This window comes from Stenella coeruleoalba (genome assembly GCF_951394435.1).
Source record: "Stenella coeruleoalba genome assembly, chromosome: 20".
Taxonomy (NCBI): domain Eukaryota; kingdom Metazoa; phylum Chordata; class Mammalia; order Artiodactyla; family Delphinidae; genus Stenella; species Stenella coeruleoalba.
The window spans coordinates 35,967,477-35,980,134 of NC_137166.1; the positions used below are offsets into that span (position 1 = coordinate 35,967,477).

The 12,658-nt window shown below is 37.5% G+C and overlaps 1 protein-coding gene across 7 annotated transcripts in view; it reads right to left on the reverse strand.

Annotated features, from left to right (window-relative positions):
• Positions 1-12,658, reverse strand: part of PHKB (phosphorylase kinase regulatory subunit beta) — a 193,905-nt gene that overhangs the window by 26,122 nt on the left and 155,125 nt on the right. For 6 of the 7 annotated variants that reach the window (XM_079906270.1, XM_079906271.1, XM_079906273.1 and 3 more), the window contains 6 exons: positions 8,969-9,030; positions 8,722-8,884; positions 7,528-7,609; positions 5,632-5,689; positions 3,386-3,476; positions 361-563 (listed from right to left, as the gene is read on the reverse strand). In XM_079906270.1, the coding sequence (XP_079762396.1) occupies positions 361-563; positions 3,386-3,476; positions 5,632-5,689; positions 7,528-7,609; positions 8,722-8,884; positions 8,969-9,030 (659 nt within the window). Of the gene's footprint in view, positions 1-360; positions 564-3,385; positions 3,477-4,401; positions 4,493-5,631; positions 5,690-7,527; positions 7,610-8,721; positions 8,885-8,968; positions 9,031-12,658 lie in introns of all 7 variants that reach the window. The other variant, XM_079906276.1, reaches the window with a different exon arrangement.

Genomic DNA, 12,658 nt, shown 5'->3' on the forward strand with positions numbered 1-12,658 from the left:
TTCTCTTAAGTCTTATCCACTTATTTAGAGGATTTTTTACAAGTATTGTGCATAATGGGGTTTTTGTTTGTTTGTTTTATTGTTTAACGTGATACACCTGCTTAAACCCCTGGAGTTTGATTTTACCAGAGAACAGAGTTATTCCCCTACATCTCATGTTGGGAGTTAAATATGTTTAACAGGAGGGTTTTTTTCAGGCCACTAGTATTTATTTCTTCATACCACCAGACGTTGTCTCTATGACTTAGGGCAAGATGCACTTTCCTAAATACCCACCAGATCTGGGGCAGCACTTCACTCAGAGAGGCCAAGGACCACCTGAACAATTCTCTTTATGCAAATGCAAAGTACTTTACTCACCCAATTCGTATTTTCAGCATGCCACGGAATAACTCCGGGTTATTGGAGATGATCCAGCCAATATGGATGACCAGTTCTTGCTGAATGACCGCCTCCCTCTCATCATGGGTATTACACTTGTAATAGATGATGTTCTTAATCACTCTTGGAGACAAAGGATTAGAGATAACCTCTTCTTCATGTCCAAAGGCACCCAGAGTTACCTATAGGTGGCAGAATTTTATTGTAAAAATGTCCTAGCTACTAACAGATAAAAGAAAAAAATTCAAGGCTCAGGATGACTGGCAGGATGAAATTACTCTATGCAAGCTAGGGAATTAGGTAGAATAACTGTTCCTGCTACTTATTAAAATGGCTTTCAAAGCATGACTCCCACTGGAGTTCATGATGGTTCAGTCTGGTCTGAAATACAAGGGCAGGTGAGGGTCCTGGTTAGGAGAGTGGAGGTGAATGGATAAAATCACGGAAGGAATATAAATAACTAATGAGATAAAATTATTCTGAATGACTTTAGTACTAGAAACCCCCCAGAGAAACCAGAATACATTGACTAGTTTTACTTTAGTGCACAGCCTATGTTTGAGAGTATATCCTTCACCTCTTTTACAGTTTCTCATGTGGAAGTGTTTACTCTTTAACAACACTGTAATCTTTTCAAAGGCAGGTGTAAGGACATAGAGTTGTAGTGTAGCCCCACTTTTCCTGGCGTAGTTCTAGGCACTCATTTTCAGTGAGTGCTGAAATACTTGTTGATGTATCTCTGGCCTGTGGAGGGGAATAAACAAGACTGCCCACAAGCCTGCGAAATGAGAAAGCACAGAGGGAAATGGCAATGAAAATTCAAAGCCAAGAGTGCTGTTGAGCCTGGGCAAGAGAAATAAATACTCTGCTCCCCCCTTCTCCTCTCGCCTTAGCATTCTGCCTCCCAGAAAAGTCTGAAGCCCCTCCTTCCTCCTCATTACCCCTCTCCCACTCTCTTCCTTGTACAGTGCACGATTATAAGATGCAGGAAAAAGAAGAGGACATCAAAGGGCCCTCTGTTTTCTGAGATGAGGGGAGAAGGCAGAACAGGTGTCTTCTGCCCCAACTTTGTGATGGAGTGAAAACTGAGAACTGCTAGTTTATTGTAACACAACTGGTATCAACCAGTTAGTCCAAGTGCGATTACTTTTATTAAAATGTCATCTTGTAAAGAAGAAAGCAAACAGAAGGCACATCATTGCCTCCGGAAGCAATGATGACTAAAGCACTATTTCATTCCAGGGAGCTTGAGATGATCTGAAAGTGCTCTGTAGAAACAATATTACTTCAGTTCTCAGGGTGGAATTTCATAAATAAGCAATTACAAACTTGGAATGTTCCATTCTCATTTCTTTTTTGTAAAAGTGTAAGATGCAGTGAATGAATGGACTTCATACACCTGAAGCAGAGCTGTCAGCCTCCCAGGTACCCAGCTCTGTAAGTGACTATTTCCCTGGGAGATGTGCTGGTCTGGTGGGCAATGGTCCAGCCACAGCCTCAGGACAGGCTCCAAGGCCTCCAGGATTCTGCTCTGTGAACAGAATCTCAGAATCACAGGCTGTAATCTCCCTCTAGATAGTGTATAGAATGGACATGACCAACCCTAACCTACCCCTCCTCTCCAACTGTCAGGTGCCAGTGACCTCAGAGATCATCAAAACCTTCTCATACATCGTAGAATTAACTATATTTTCAGATATACTACAGGGGCCTAAAATCCAAGGAAAAATAGCTTCCCAAAGCCTGTTTACTTTCTTTAAGGGGTGGCTCAGTCCAAGGCAGCAATACAGGACTCTGTGGCTGGATCTGAGGATTGCAGTGAGGAAAGGAACCCCATAAGTTACTACCTGTGTCTTGGTCTTTTTAGCTGACGAATGAGAATGAAAATTCTACCTCTTAATAATTTGGAGAAAATAACATATGTGAAAAGTGATTTAAATTTTTCTTAGGAGTTTTTTTTTATTAGTACAATAATTTTTTCATTGTTATTAAATATTACAGAATAAAATATTCTTTCAACTTTTCAAAAGCTAGATGTCAAGATGAAATCATTTCTGTTTTAATGAGTTAAGAGCCCTGAGATATGAACAATGGGTTGATTCCATCAGAGAAGGTTAAAGTTTTTTGTATTATTATATCCCTAGGTTAACTATCAGGAAGACATGACAAAGCACACATACTCCCAAAGGAGAGATAGAAAGCAAGCAGGTTTTCATTCCAATCAAATGATTATTCAGCCAGGTAATTAGAGCTTATAGAAAATAAAACAAAAAATGAGCAGCCATATTCCACTCCACATAGCCACGTGCACAGGCTCAATTCAACCCACATTCACCAAGTGCCTCTCAAAGGCCATGTTGGGCACACTGGGACAGGTGCTGGACAAGACATGGACCATGACCTCTGGGGGTTCACGGCCTACCCTGGGGTGAGAGACACACATTTAAATGAACTGGGATCCAGGGCAGGTTGTGAGGAGTGTCACAGGCCTACTGTGAGAACCCAGAGAAAGGGACTGCTAACTGGAGATGGCTCTGTGAGGAGAAGATGACAAGAGCTGGCCTTGGTGGGAGGGGAGGAGCTGGAAGGAGAGGTGGTCCAGAGGGTTAAGGATCTGGGGAGTCAGTGCATTTCTAAGGGGGAGAAGAATCTTAAGAGGAGGAGAAGGGAAAATGCGCCCTTCACTGCTCCCTGTCTTTGTTCTACCTATCCTAAGGCTGTCTGGAGTGCTTTAGTAGGTATCATACCATTTTCTTTGTCAGTATCTTCACTGATCTCAAGTTAACACAGAAGTTGAAAATTAAAGCTCTGAGGTGCAGCACAAATACTTAGTATCTGTGCATCTTTAAGACTAGATTTTGCTTGGGGAAGGAGCCTTTTGTAGAAATGCCTGAGCCGTGACTGTGAGAGACCTATGACACTGAGGCTTGCCAGATTTAAAAGCCAGGGTCCTGCCCAGAAACCTTTGTGACTGTGACGAAGAGTCTGAAAATCAGATACTTACCTGTTTGCCCTGCACTAAAACATTAGTAATGGATGGGGCCAGGCTGTCCACTAGTTTACTTAAAAGACTTGCTGTATGGCGCACCACCGACCTGGGGGTGAAGAAGAGAGCAGGCCAGAGGTTGACAAATCTAAATGATGAATAAGTGGGGCCCTTGAACAGGGAGACTTAAAAATATACACAATTAGGTCCTCATGTAATAATATGGAGGAAACAATGACCCCAAGACACTGGACCTAACAGCTGAAATCTCCCAGACTGTAGGACCAACCAGAATTAGGGAGGGATAACCTCATCCTCACCTCTGCCACCAGCATTATTTGTGCCATTAACAATTTAAAAAGAAAGAAAAGGGAGCCTAACTATCCCTTTGGCAGGGAGTGGCACAGGAGGAAGAATTGATTATTCTGATTTTGCATTAAAAAATTCATTATTAAGACTGTCACTGGTACATGCCCTCTATTCCTATAACCCGCTTTAAATCAAGTTTCTTTCGGTGCCTACATAACCAAATCCCTGGATCAGGGGACTCACTTAGTACTCAATTTTAGGAAGTGATACAATGAAATACCAGTATTTTTTTTCTTGCCAGAATGCTGGAGGAAGGAATTCACACTGCTATTTTTACATTTCTGAAAAAGTCTTAGACTGTAAGGAGAACAGATTTTTAAGCACAGCACCTGCAATACATAAGACACTTTTGCCCCCTCAAAAGTAAAAATTCATGTGGGACTTTTAGATGGAGAAAATAAAATAAAAATGTAGGTTTAAAACTGTTTTCTTGTATTTCAGGACATCTATGGGAGCTGACCAATAAAAAACACTTACATTGCTTAATCTCAACATAGATGAACTAGTAGAAAATTAAGTCATATCTGATAAAGTTAGTGAAACAAACACTTTTAGAGAAGCTTTCACCCACACATTGTAAGACCAAAAGACATATTTAACCCTCAGAACGCAAATAAGCCCACACATTTCAAGCAGCTTGAGTTTCCACATTCTGTGCATGTTACCTGTTTCCCATGTACCAGAAAAGTAGTAATGTGTGGGGCTATAGAGGAAGGAAATTTCTGGGTAAATGCAGCCCCGTAGCGTACCGCCAACCTGGGTATGTCAGTGGAAAGCCATAAAAGGGAAAATACAGTAAATAAAACTTCCAGGAGTTTGTTCTTTTAAACATAACAGTCAGGACTCTAAATGTTTGCTAATGATTTATCTAAAATATAAGTATTAAACATAAAGCAAATACAGGTTTGCTTAACCGAAGATAAGATTATAGACCACATTTGAAATTTACTGACTAAAAAGCAACACCTATTGGTTTGCATGCCTTACTGTGCTGAGAATTTACAGTGAAAATCTGAGACTTAACCACAGGACTATTACATAATTTCTTCTGGGTTGGAATGGTATATTTATTATAAATCATAGAGTTGAAATACTGCTAAGAGACTGTTTTGTCTAATCCCCTTATTTTAGAGATTAGAAAACAGGCTCATCAAGGTTAAGGGAGTTTCTTATGACACTGCTTGAAACTTTTTTTTCAAAATTAGATAATAATGGGTTATTTAAAAAATATATATATTTATATACTCTTAATTTCAAAATGTTAGATTTTGCTAGTAAAACTGTTATAATTGCTTCAAAAATGAAAATGGCATGCATTTAGACATACCTACCCCATTGTGAAATAAAACAACCTTATCTCAACTTACCTAATTTTTCTTCAGTCTCTGGGAAGAGACCACCTCTGCAGAACGTATCAGTTACTTGTTATGAAGCAACTACAATCACTGGGATTCATTCAACTTAAGTCATGAGAGAACTATTTCCTAAGTATATTATTTTTTGCTTGTGATTAAATGAAACACTGGTCTCTTCATGACCTTCTATAACAGAACAAGTTTCCCAAATACAAATTAGAACCTAAAGCATCTTGCTGGGACAGAGGAGGTGCAGGGTAGGAAAGAGCCATTGGAACATCATTCCAGTGCATCCTCTCCAGGTTCTATTCCTATGGGTGTCTTTACTCCCAGACATGTTTTTAATAACTTGGGAGAGCCATGATAAAATGCAATGTAGGCAGATTCTTAGAAAGTAGGCTGAGTCACAGTGCTGTAACCTTGGAGTTTAAAAGTAAAAATTAGGATGAATAACCACCTTTAAGACTGGTCCATTACCTTTAGGATACTGAGTATGAAAACATAAAAATAAAACATAATGACAAGGATGCTAATACGAACCAACATTTTTTGCTGCCAGCTCTTCTATAGACTCTCTCAATGTGATCAGAAACGGTACCTAGACATCAGATAATAGAGTCTTTGTTGAAAAATGCTTTTTATTAAATGCATAACATTTATTCCCCTTAAAAAAAAACACTCTTGAATTTTCATTTTGTTCCATTAGAGTTAATACATCCAACCATTAATGTTCTGAACTACCTGACATATTTAAATATGTAACCCAAATATATAGTGTGAATGTCTCCAACCCTTGTTACTACTTAGTTTGAGTATATGATTTGGAATAAGTACTTTATTTCTTGAAATTCACTGTTTTCTTAATACACAATCTATGTTTTTAATAAATAAAAATGTTATTTTAATTTACTATAGAAAATAAAAAACAGAATATAGCAAATTGAACAAATACTATAGACTGACTATACATAATTCTTCATTTATTTGTTCAAAAAAACTTTATGGTGATTCTGTTATATGCATGATCATATACCAGTGCTCAAAAAATACCACTGGGTTTCATTCTTTGGGAGCAATTTACATGTGGTCTGGCATCATGACTGGTTTGTCAGTAAATTAACCACGTGACAGGACAGAGCACAAAAAAGGGTAAACAAGGGTAAAGGACAAGATCTTTATCATTTTACCCTGAACTTATTTTTATAACAAATTGGATAAAATTATATTCAGATTCTGTAGATGCTTATGATTTTCAATATATAAGGTTTCACAGATTTAAAACATTTAAAGTCTTTTAAATATCTAAGTAACAGATGAATATTATTCCCAAGTTTATAAAAATGGTTTAAAAAATAATTCTCTCAACATTTTCATTATAAACTATTTTATATAAATTTTGTTTCATTTTAAAGCACTACTAAAATAACCATTCTGAATTCTAGGTTCCTAATGAAATGTCTGCTTTTTAATTATCCTATTGTTTTAAAGTATAAATTTTGATGTCCTCAATATAACTAGGATCCTGTTTACACTTTGAGTTTCAAGATTAATTAGAAACATGAAGGATTCTGTTTGAAATTTGCTTAAAGTTCTTCTGCCTTAATAATATTAAGTTAAAAAATTAAGACTATTCAATTCACTGTATAATACTCAAGCCAGTTATCTCTTAGCTACAATAATGCAAAAACTAAGTAGACCTTATTTGAATAAACAATTATGTTTAGTTCACTACCAGAACTATAAGTTTTATTAATTACATTGCTGTTTAGAATATTGACTCAATTTCTAAATCTAACTAAACAATATGCATCTCTGGACAGAGAACTTTCAGATGAGCTAAAAACTTTGAGTAGCTAGACATTAAATACTTGAAATGTATCCTACATTATTCTGTATTATAAAATGCTGGAAGTAGACCATGATGTAGAATTCAAAGATTCCTTAGAGTAGTGACTCAACATATGAGTGTAGATTTCAGGGATAATTGGGTTTCATCCTTAATGCAGAGTGGACATGAACATGATTAGAATGATTTATTTTTGTAAACAGTCTTGAGAGTGCAATTCTACTAAATGCCATGTTCCATTTCAAATGGCTGCTGCAGACCATGAAGGAGCTGATTTTTATAGCTATAATGATTGAATATTGTTCTTGGAAACATACAGAAAAAAAACTGGAAACAGAAACTGTCAATAAACAACTATGGAGTTATCAGAGGTTAACAGTCACAGGCAGAATCCAGGTTCCAACACCATTCAGACAATCAGAGAAGGGGGTATGAATTTTCCTTTTAAAAGTTTTTTTTTAAAAAAGGTTTAATAGAGGAGAAAATAATTTGTAACATTTTAGTGGATATTCATTATGCATATTTGATATAAGTTCAAAAATAGAGAGGTCTTTTTATTTAAAAATGTTCTCTTAGACATGTACTCTTACCTTCCTTTGTGATGAAGTTGGGCCCTTCTCTTTTCAGCAGTATACCCAGCAGGATGGCTTGGCTAGCCAGACAACTACAGTCCTGAAAATATAAATCACTATGAGTAACTGTAATGAATGGGTACAAAAATTACCACAGGGTATAACTAATCATGAAACCACATGATGCAAAGAGGAAATATTCTGCTATGCAATTGAGAAAAGATAAAATGTCATTGATATACTACTGAACGTAAGATGACATTATACAACTATTTATTTTAGCTATCCTGGAAACAGTGGGTAGGCAAGCTAGCTTCCTGGGGTAGTAGGATTTACTAATCAAATTTTCCAGGAAACAAGATAAGTAATGAATAGAAAATATGTTGTCTACAAGCATTAATACTGATTCTGCCACACTCTGAGAGATTCGGCCAAGTCATTTAATCACTCCCTTGTTGACTTCACTTGTTCATAAATGGGAGACCATGTTGCTGTCAACCCAATGTGGAGAGAAGGATGAAAGGAGGGGATGTATGTAGACCACTTATTATATGCATTATGTTTTATGCCTACTATATCATATTTATGCTTATGTCGATCCATAGATAATATCGATCAATCACAAGGACTGGTATCTGACAGGTTATATATTTAGCCTACATGCTCAAATTTGTATGGTCTAATAAAATGTCACTATGTTTATAGCTCTACCATTAGAATTTCATTTCCTTTGATACGTACTATACCTTATACCCCCACCCCTCCTCCTTTAAAATGAAAATAACCTTAAGGAAGGTATAATACTAGTTTGCTAACATAATATTCATATGGATGTAGTTATAGGATTGCTTTCCTCGGTAACTGGAGAGACTCAAAGCAAGCATTAGACCTAAAAACTGAGACAGGAGAGAAGACCTGGGTTGGGAAAAGGCGACAAAGGGCACTGAAAGAGAAATCTGGAGATCCCAAAGGAAACTATACTTCTTTAATGGGTTACTCAAGACAACACACTCCTTAAGCATCTTTAAGACATCCGCACTAATATCAGACCATGAGAACTACCTCTCATTACTGCCTCAGGTACAGACAGGCATCTACCTCCAGGTTAACTACAACCTTCTCTGGGAGGACAAGAAGAAATATGGTTTGCCCCTGGGAGTTCCTGCTCTGCCAACCTCACTCAGGGCCATGTGGGAATTGCATCTTCCTCACATTCAGTTTTTGAAGAATTTCATGGGTGGGTTTGTTTTTCCATTCAGTAATGGTGACATCTGGCTCCTGTTCTTCTTCAGAAGCATTGGAGGTACTGCTTTGTCGTTTGACTTTTGAATGTTTGGGAAGTTCTAGTTCCTCAAAACTCTTAAATTCTGGAAGCCTAGAATTTAAAAGAAAAAGTTTCAGATTCCCTGCATTCCTAATGTAATCTCAAGAAACACAATAATAACCTAAAAGAACTTACTCTTCTGTGTCACTGATTCGTAAGAAGTCAAGTTGTTCTACCACAGCTCCAGATATTAGTGTCTGAAACGTGATTGAGAAAAGAGTCACAGCTCTTAAATTCATCAAGCCGCAACCTTATGATCTATGTACATACTTTTCTGTAAATATATAATACTTTTTAAAAAGTTTACTTAAAAAATATACATGATGTTGGGCTTTCCTGGTGGCGCAGTGGTTGAGAGTCCACCTGCCGATGCAGCGGACGTGGGTTTGTGCCCCGGTCTGGGAAGATCCCACATGCCGTGGAGCAGCTGGGCCCCTGGGCCATGACCGCTGAGCCTGCGTGTCTGGAGCCTGTACTCCGCAGCGGGAGAGGCCACAACAGTGAGAGGCCCGCGTACCGCAAAAAAAAAAAAAACCCAAAAAAAAAAGCCATGATTTTTAAGTAACTTCTTAAATGAACATTCTACAATCAGACAGATTTTCACATACAACAAATCCCCCTGAAATAGAACATACACATCAAGCTACAAGCTCATGAGTCATAATAAATAGCAGAATCAACATGAGATGAATTGTTTTTCTTTCCATCCTCTTATTTATTTTTAAGCTCAATTAAATTTCAGTATTTATTAAAATGTTAGAAAATAAAATTTTGAAATTAAAAAAAACATGAAATACCAATGTTGTCTTCAGAAAAGATAATTACGCTTTGGATTTTGCTACAGTAATATATTTCAGGGCTATCCAATGATGAGACGTTGCCAACTCTCCATTTTTCAGGATCATGAAGGTGTTGATTATCTACATTCTGGAAACCAATATTTGGTCATTCTATATTCCACTAGTTCCTGATTATAGCTTGAGCAAACTAAATGAGGCCAAACTTGAACACAGTTGTTGTCTGTCACTGGTTCATGGTGAATGTATAAATGAATGATAACCCACAATGATACTTAGCACTATGTGTCACTTCTAATTATCTGATGAACTGTCAAATAAAAGTGAGAAATGTACTGCCCAGAAAATAAGCCATAAATTATTATTTAAAAATAAATTAATTTTTCAGTCTTAAATATATTATTTTCTCTATTTTCTCACTGTTCATTTCAAATGTGAAGCAACAGGATATAGGGAATGTTGCTCTTGTTGGCTAACCACCCAGAGTTGTGCTGCCTTCTCTTCTAGTGAAGACACATAAAGTAGCTCATCAACAAATAGCCACTACAAATGGCATGATGGACATGTTACCAGCAATCGTACTAAAGTCTCCTTGCAGAGTTTGAGTGAGAAAGGCCAAACATGCAACTGACCTGCACGTTTTTATGTGGCCCAGCCACAGTCAGGGTCTGAGAGCAGTCTGTGCCTGGGCAGAGAGCAGTGCCAAGCACAATGGAAGTCTATAGAGTGATACTTCCTAGGATGCAGGATTACACCTACACATACTGCTCTCTAGTTAACTAGTCTGTTAGATGAATATTTACTGGACACTGATATATGCCAAGCACTATGCTAGGTATTGAGGAAATAGCATGAACAAAATTAAGTAGACAATAAACAAACAAAAACCTAAGTATGTAGAAAATATGAACAGACCAATCACAAGCACTGAAATTGAAACTGTGATTAAAAATCTTCCAACAGGGCTTCCATGGTGGCACAGTGGTTGAGAGTCCGCCTGCCGATGCAGCAGACGCGGGTTCGTGCCCTGGTCGGAGAGGATCCCACATGCCACGGAGTGGCTGGGCCCGTGAGCCATGGCCGCTGGGCCTGAGAGTCCGGAGCCTGTGCTCCACAAGGGGAGATGCCACAACGGTGAGAGGCCAGCATATCACAAAAAAAAAAAAAAAAAAAAAAAAAAAAAACTTCCAACAAACAAAAGCCCAGGCCCAGATGGCTTCATAGGCAAATTCTATCAAACATTTACAGAACAGCTAACACCTATCCTTCTCAAACTCTTCCAAAATATAGCAGAGGGAGGAACACTCCCAAAGTCATTCTATGAGGCCACCATCACCCTGATACCAAAACCAGACAAAGATGTCACAAAGAAAGAAAACTACAGGCCAACATCACTGATGAACATAGATGCAAAAATCCTCAACAAAATACTAGCAAACAGAACCCCAAAGTACATTAAAAGGATCATACACTGGGATCAAGTGGGGCTTATCCCAGAATGCAAGGATTATTCAATATATGGAAATCAATCAATGTGATACACCTTATTAAAAAATTGAAGGAGAAAAACCATATGATCATCTCAATAGATGCAGAGAAAGCTTCTGACAAAATTCAACACCCTTTATGACAAAAACCCTCCAGAAAGTAGGCACAGAGAGAACTTTCCTCAACATAATAAAGGTCATATATGACAAACCCACAGCCAACATCGTCCTCAATGGTGAAAAACTGAAACCATTTCCTCTAAGATCAGGAACAAGACAAGGTTACCACTCTCACCACTATTATTCAACATAGTTTTTAAAGTTTTAGCCACAGCAATCAGAGAAGAAAAAGAAATAAAAGGAATCCAAATCAGAAAAGAAGAAGTAAAGCTGTCACTATTTGCAGATGACATGATACTATACATACAGAATCCTAAAGATGCTACCAGAAAACTACTAGAGCTAATCAATAAATCTGGTAAAGTATCAGGATACAAAACTAATGCACAGAAATATCTGGCATTCCTATACATTAATGATGAAAACTCTGAAACTGAAATTAAGAAAACACTCCCATTTACCACTGCAAAAAAAAAGAATAAATTATCTAGGAATAAACCTACTTATGGAGACAAAAGACCTGTATGCAGAAAACTAGAAGACACTGATGAAAGAAATTAAAGATGATACAAATAGATGGAGAGACATACCATGTTCTTGGATTGGAAGAATCAACACTGTGAAAATGACTAGACTACCCAAAGCAATCTACAGATTCAATGCAATCCCTATCAAACTACCACTGGCATTTTTCACAGAACTAGAAAAAAAATTTCACAGTTTGTATGGAAACACAAAAGGCCCCAAATAGCCAAAGCAATCTTGAGAAAGAAAAATGGAGCTGGAGGAATCAGGCTGCCTGACTTCAGATTATACTACAAAGCTACAGTAATCAAGACAGTATGGTACTGGCACAAAACCAGAAATATAGATCAATGGAACAGGATAGAAAGCCCAGAGATAAACCCACAGACATATGGTCACCTTATCTTTGATAAAGGAGGCAAGAATATACAATGGAGAAAAGACAGCCTCCTCAATAAGTGGTGCTAGGAAAACTGGACAGCTACATGTAAAAGTATGAGATTAGAACACTCCCTAACACCATAAACAAAAATAAATTCAAAATGGAATAAAGACCTAAATGTAAGGCCAGACACTATCAAACTCTTAGAGGAAAACATAGGCAGAACACTCTATGACATAAATCACAGCAAGATCCTTTTTGACCCACCTCCTAGAGAAATGGAAATAAAAAGAAAAATAAACAAATGGGACCTAATGAAACTTAAAAGCTTTTGCACAGCAAAGGAAACCATAAACAAGACAAAAAGAGAACCCTCAGAATGGGAGAAAATATTTGCAAATGAAGCAACTGACAAAGGATTAATCTCCAAAATTTACAAGCAGCTCATGCAGCTCAATATCGAAAAAACAAACAACCCAATCCAAAAATGGGCAGAAGACCTAAATAGACATTT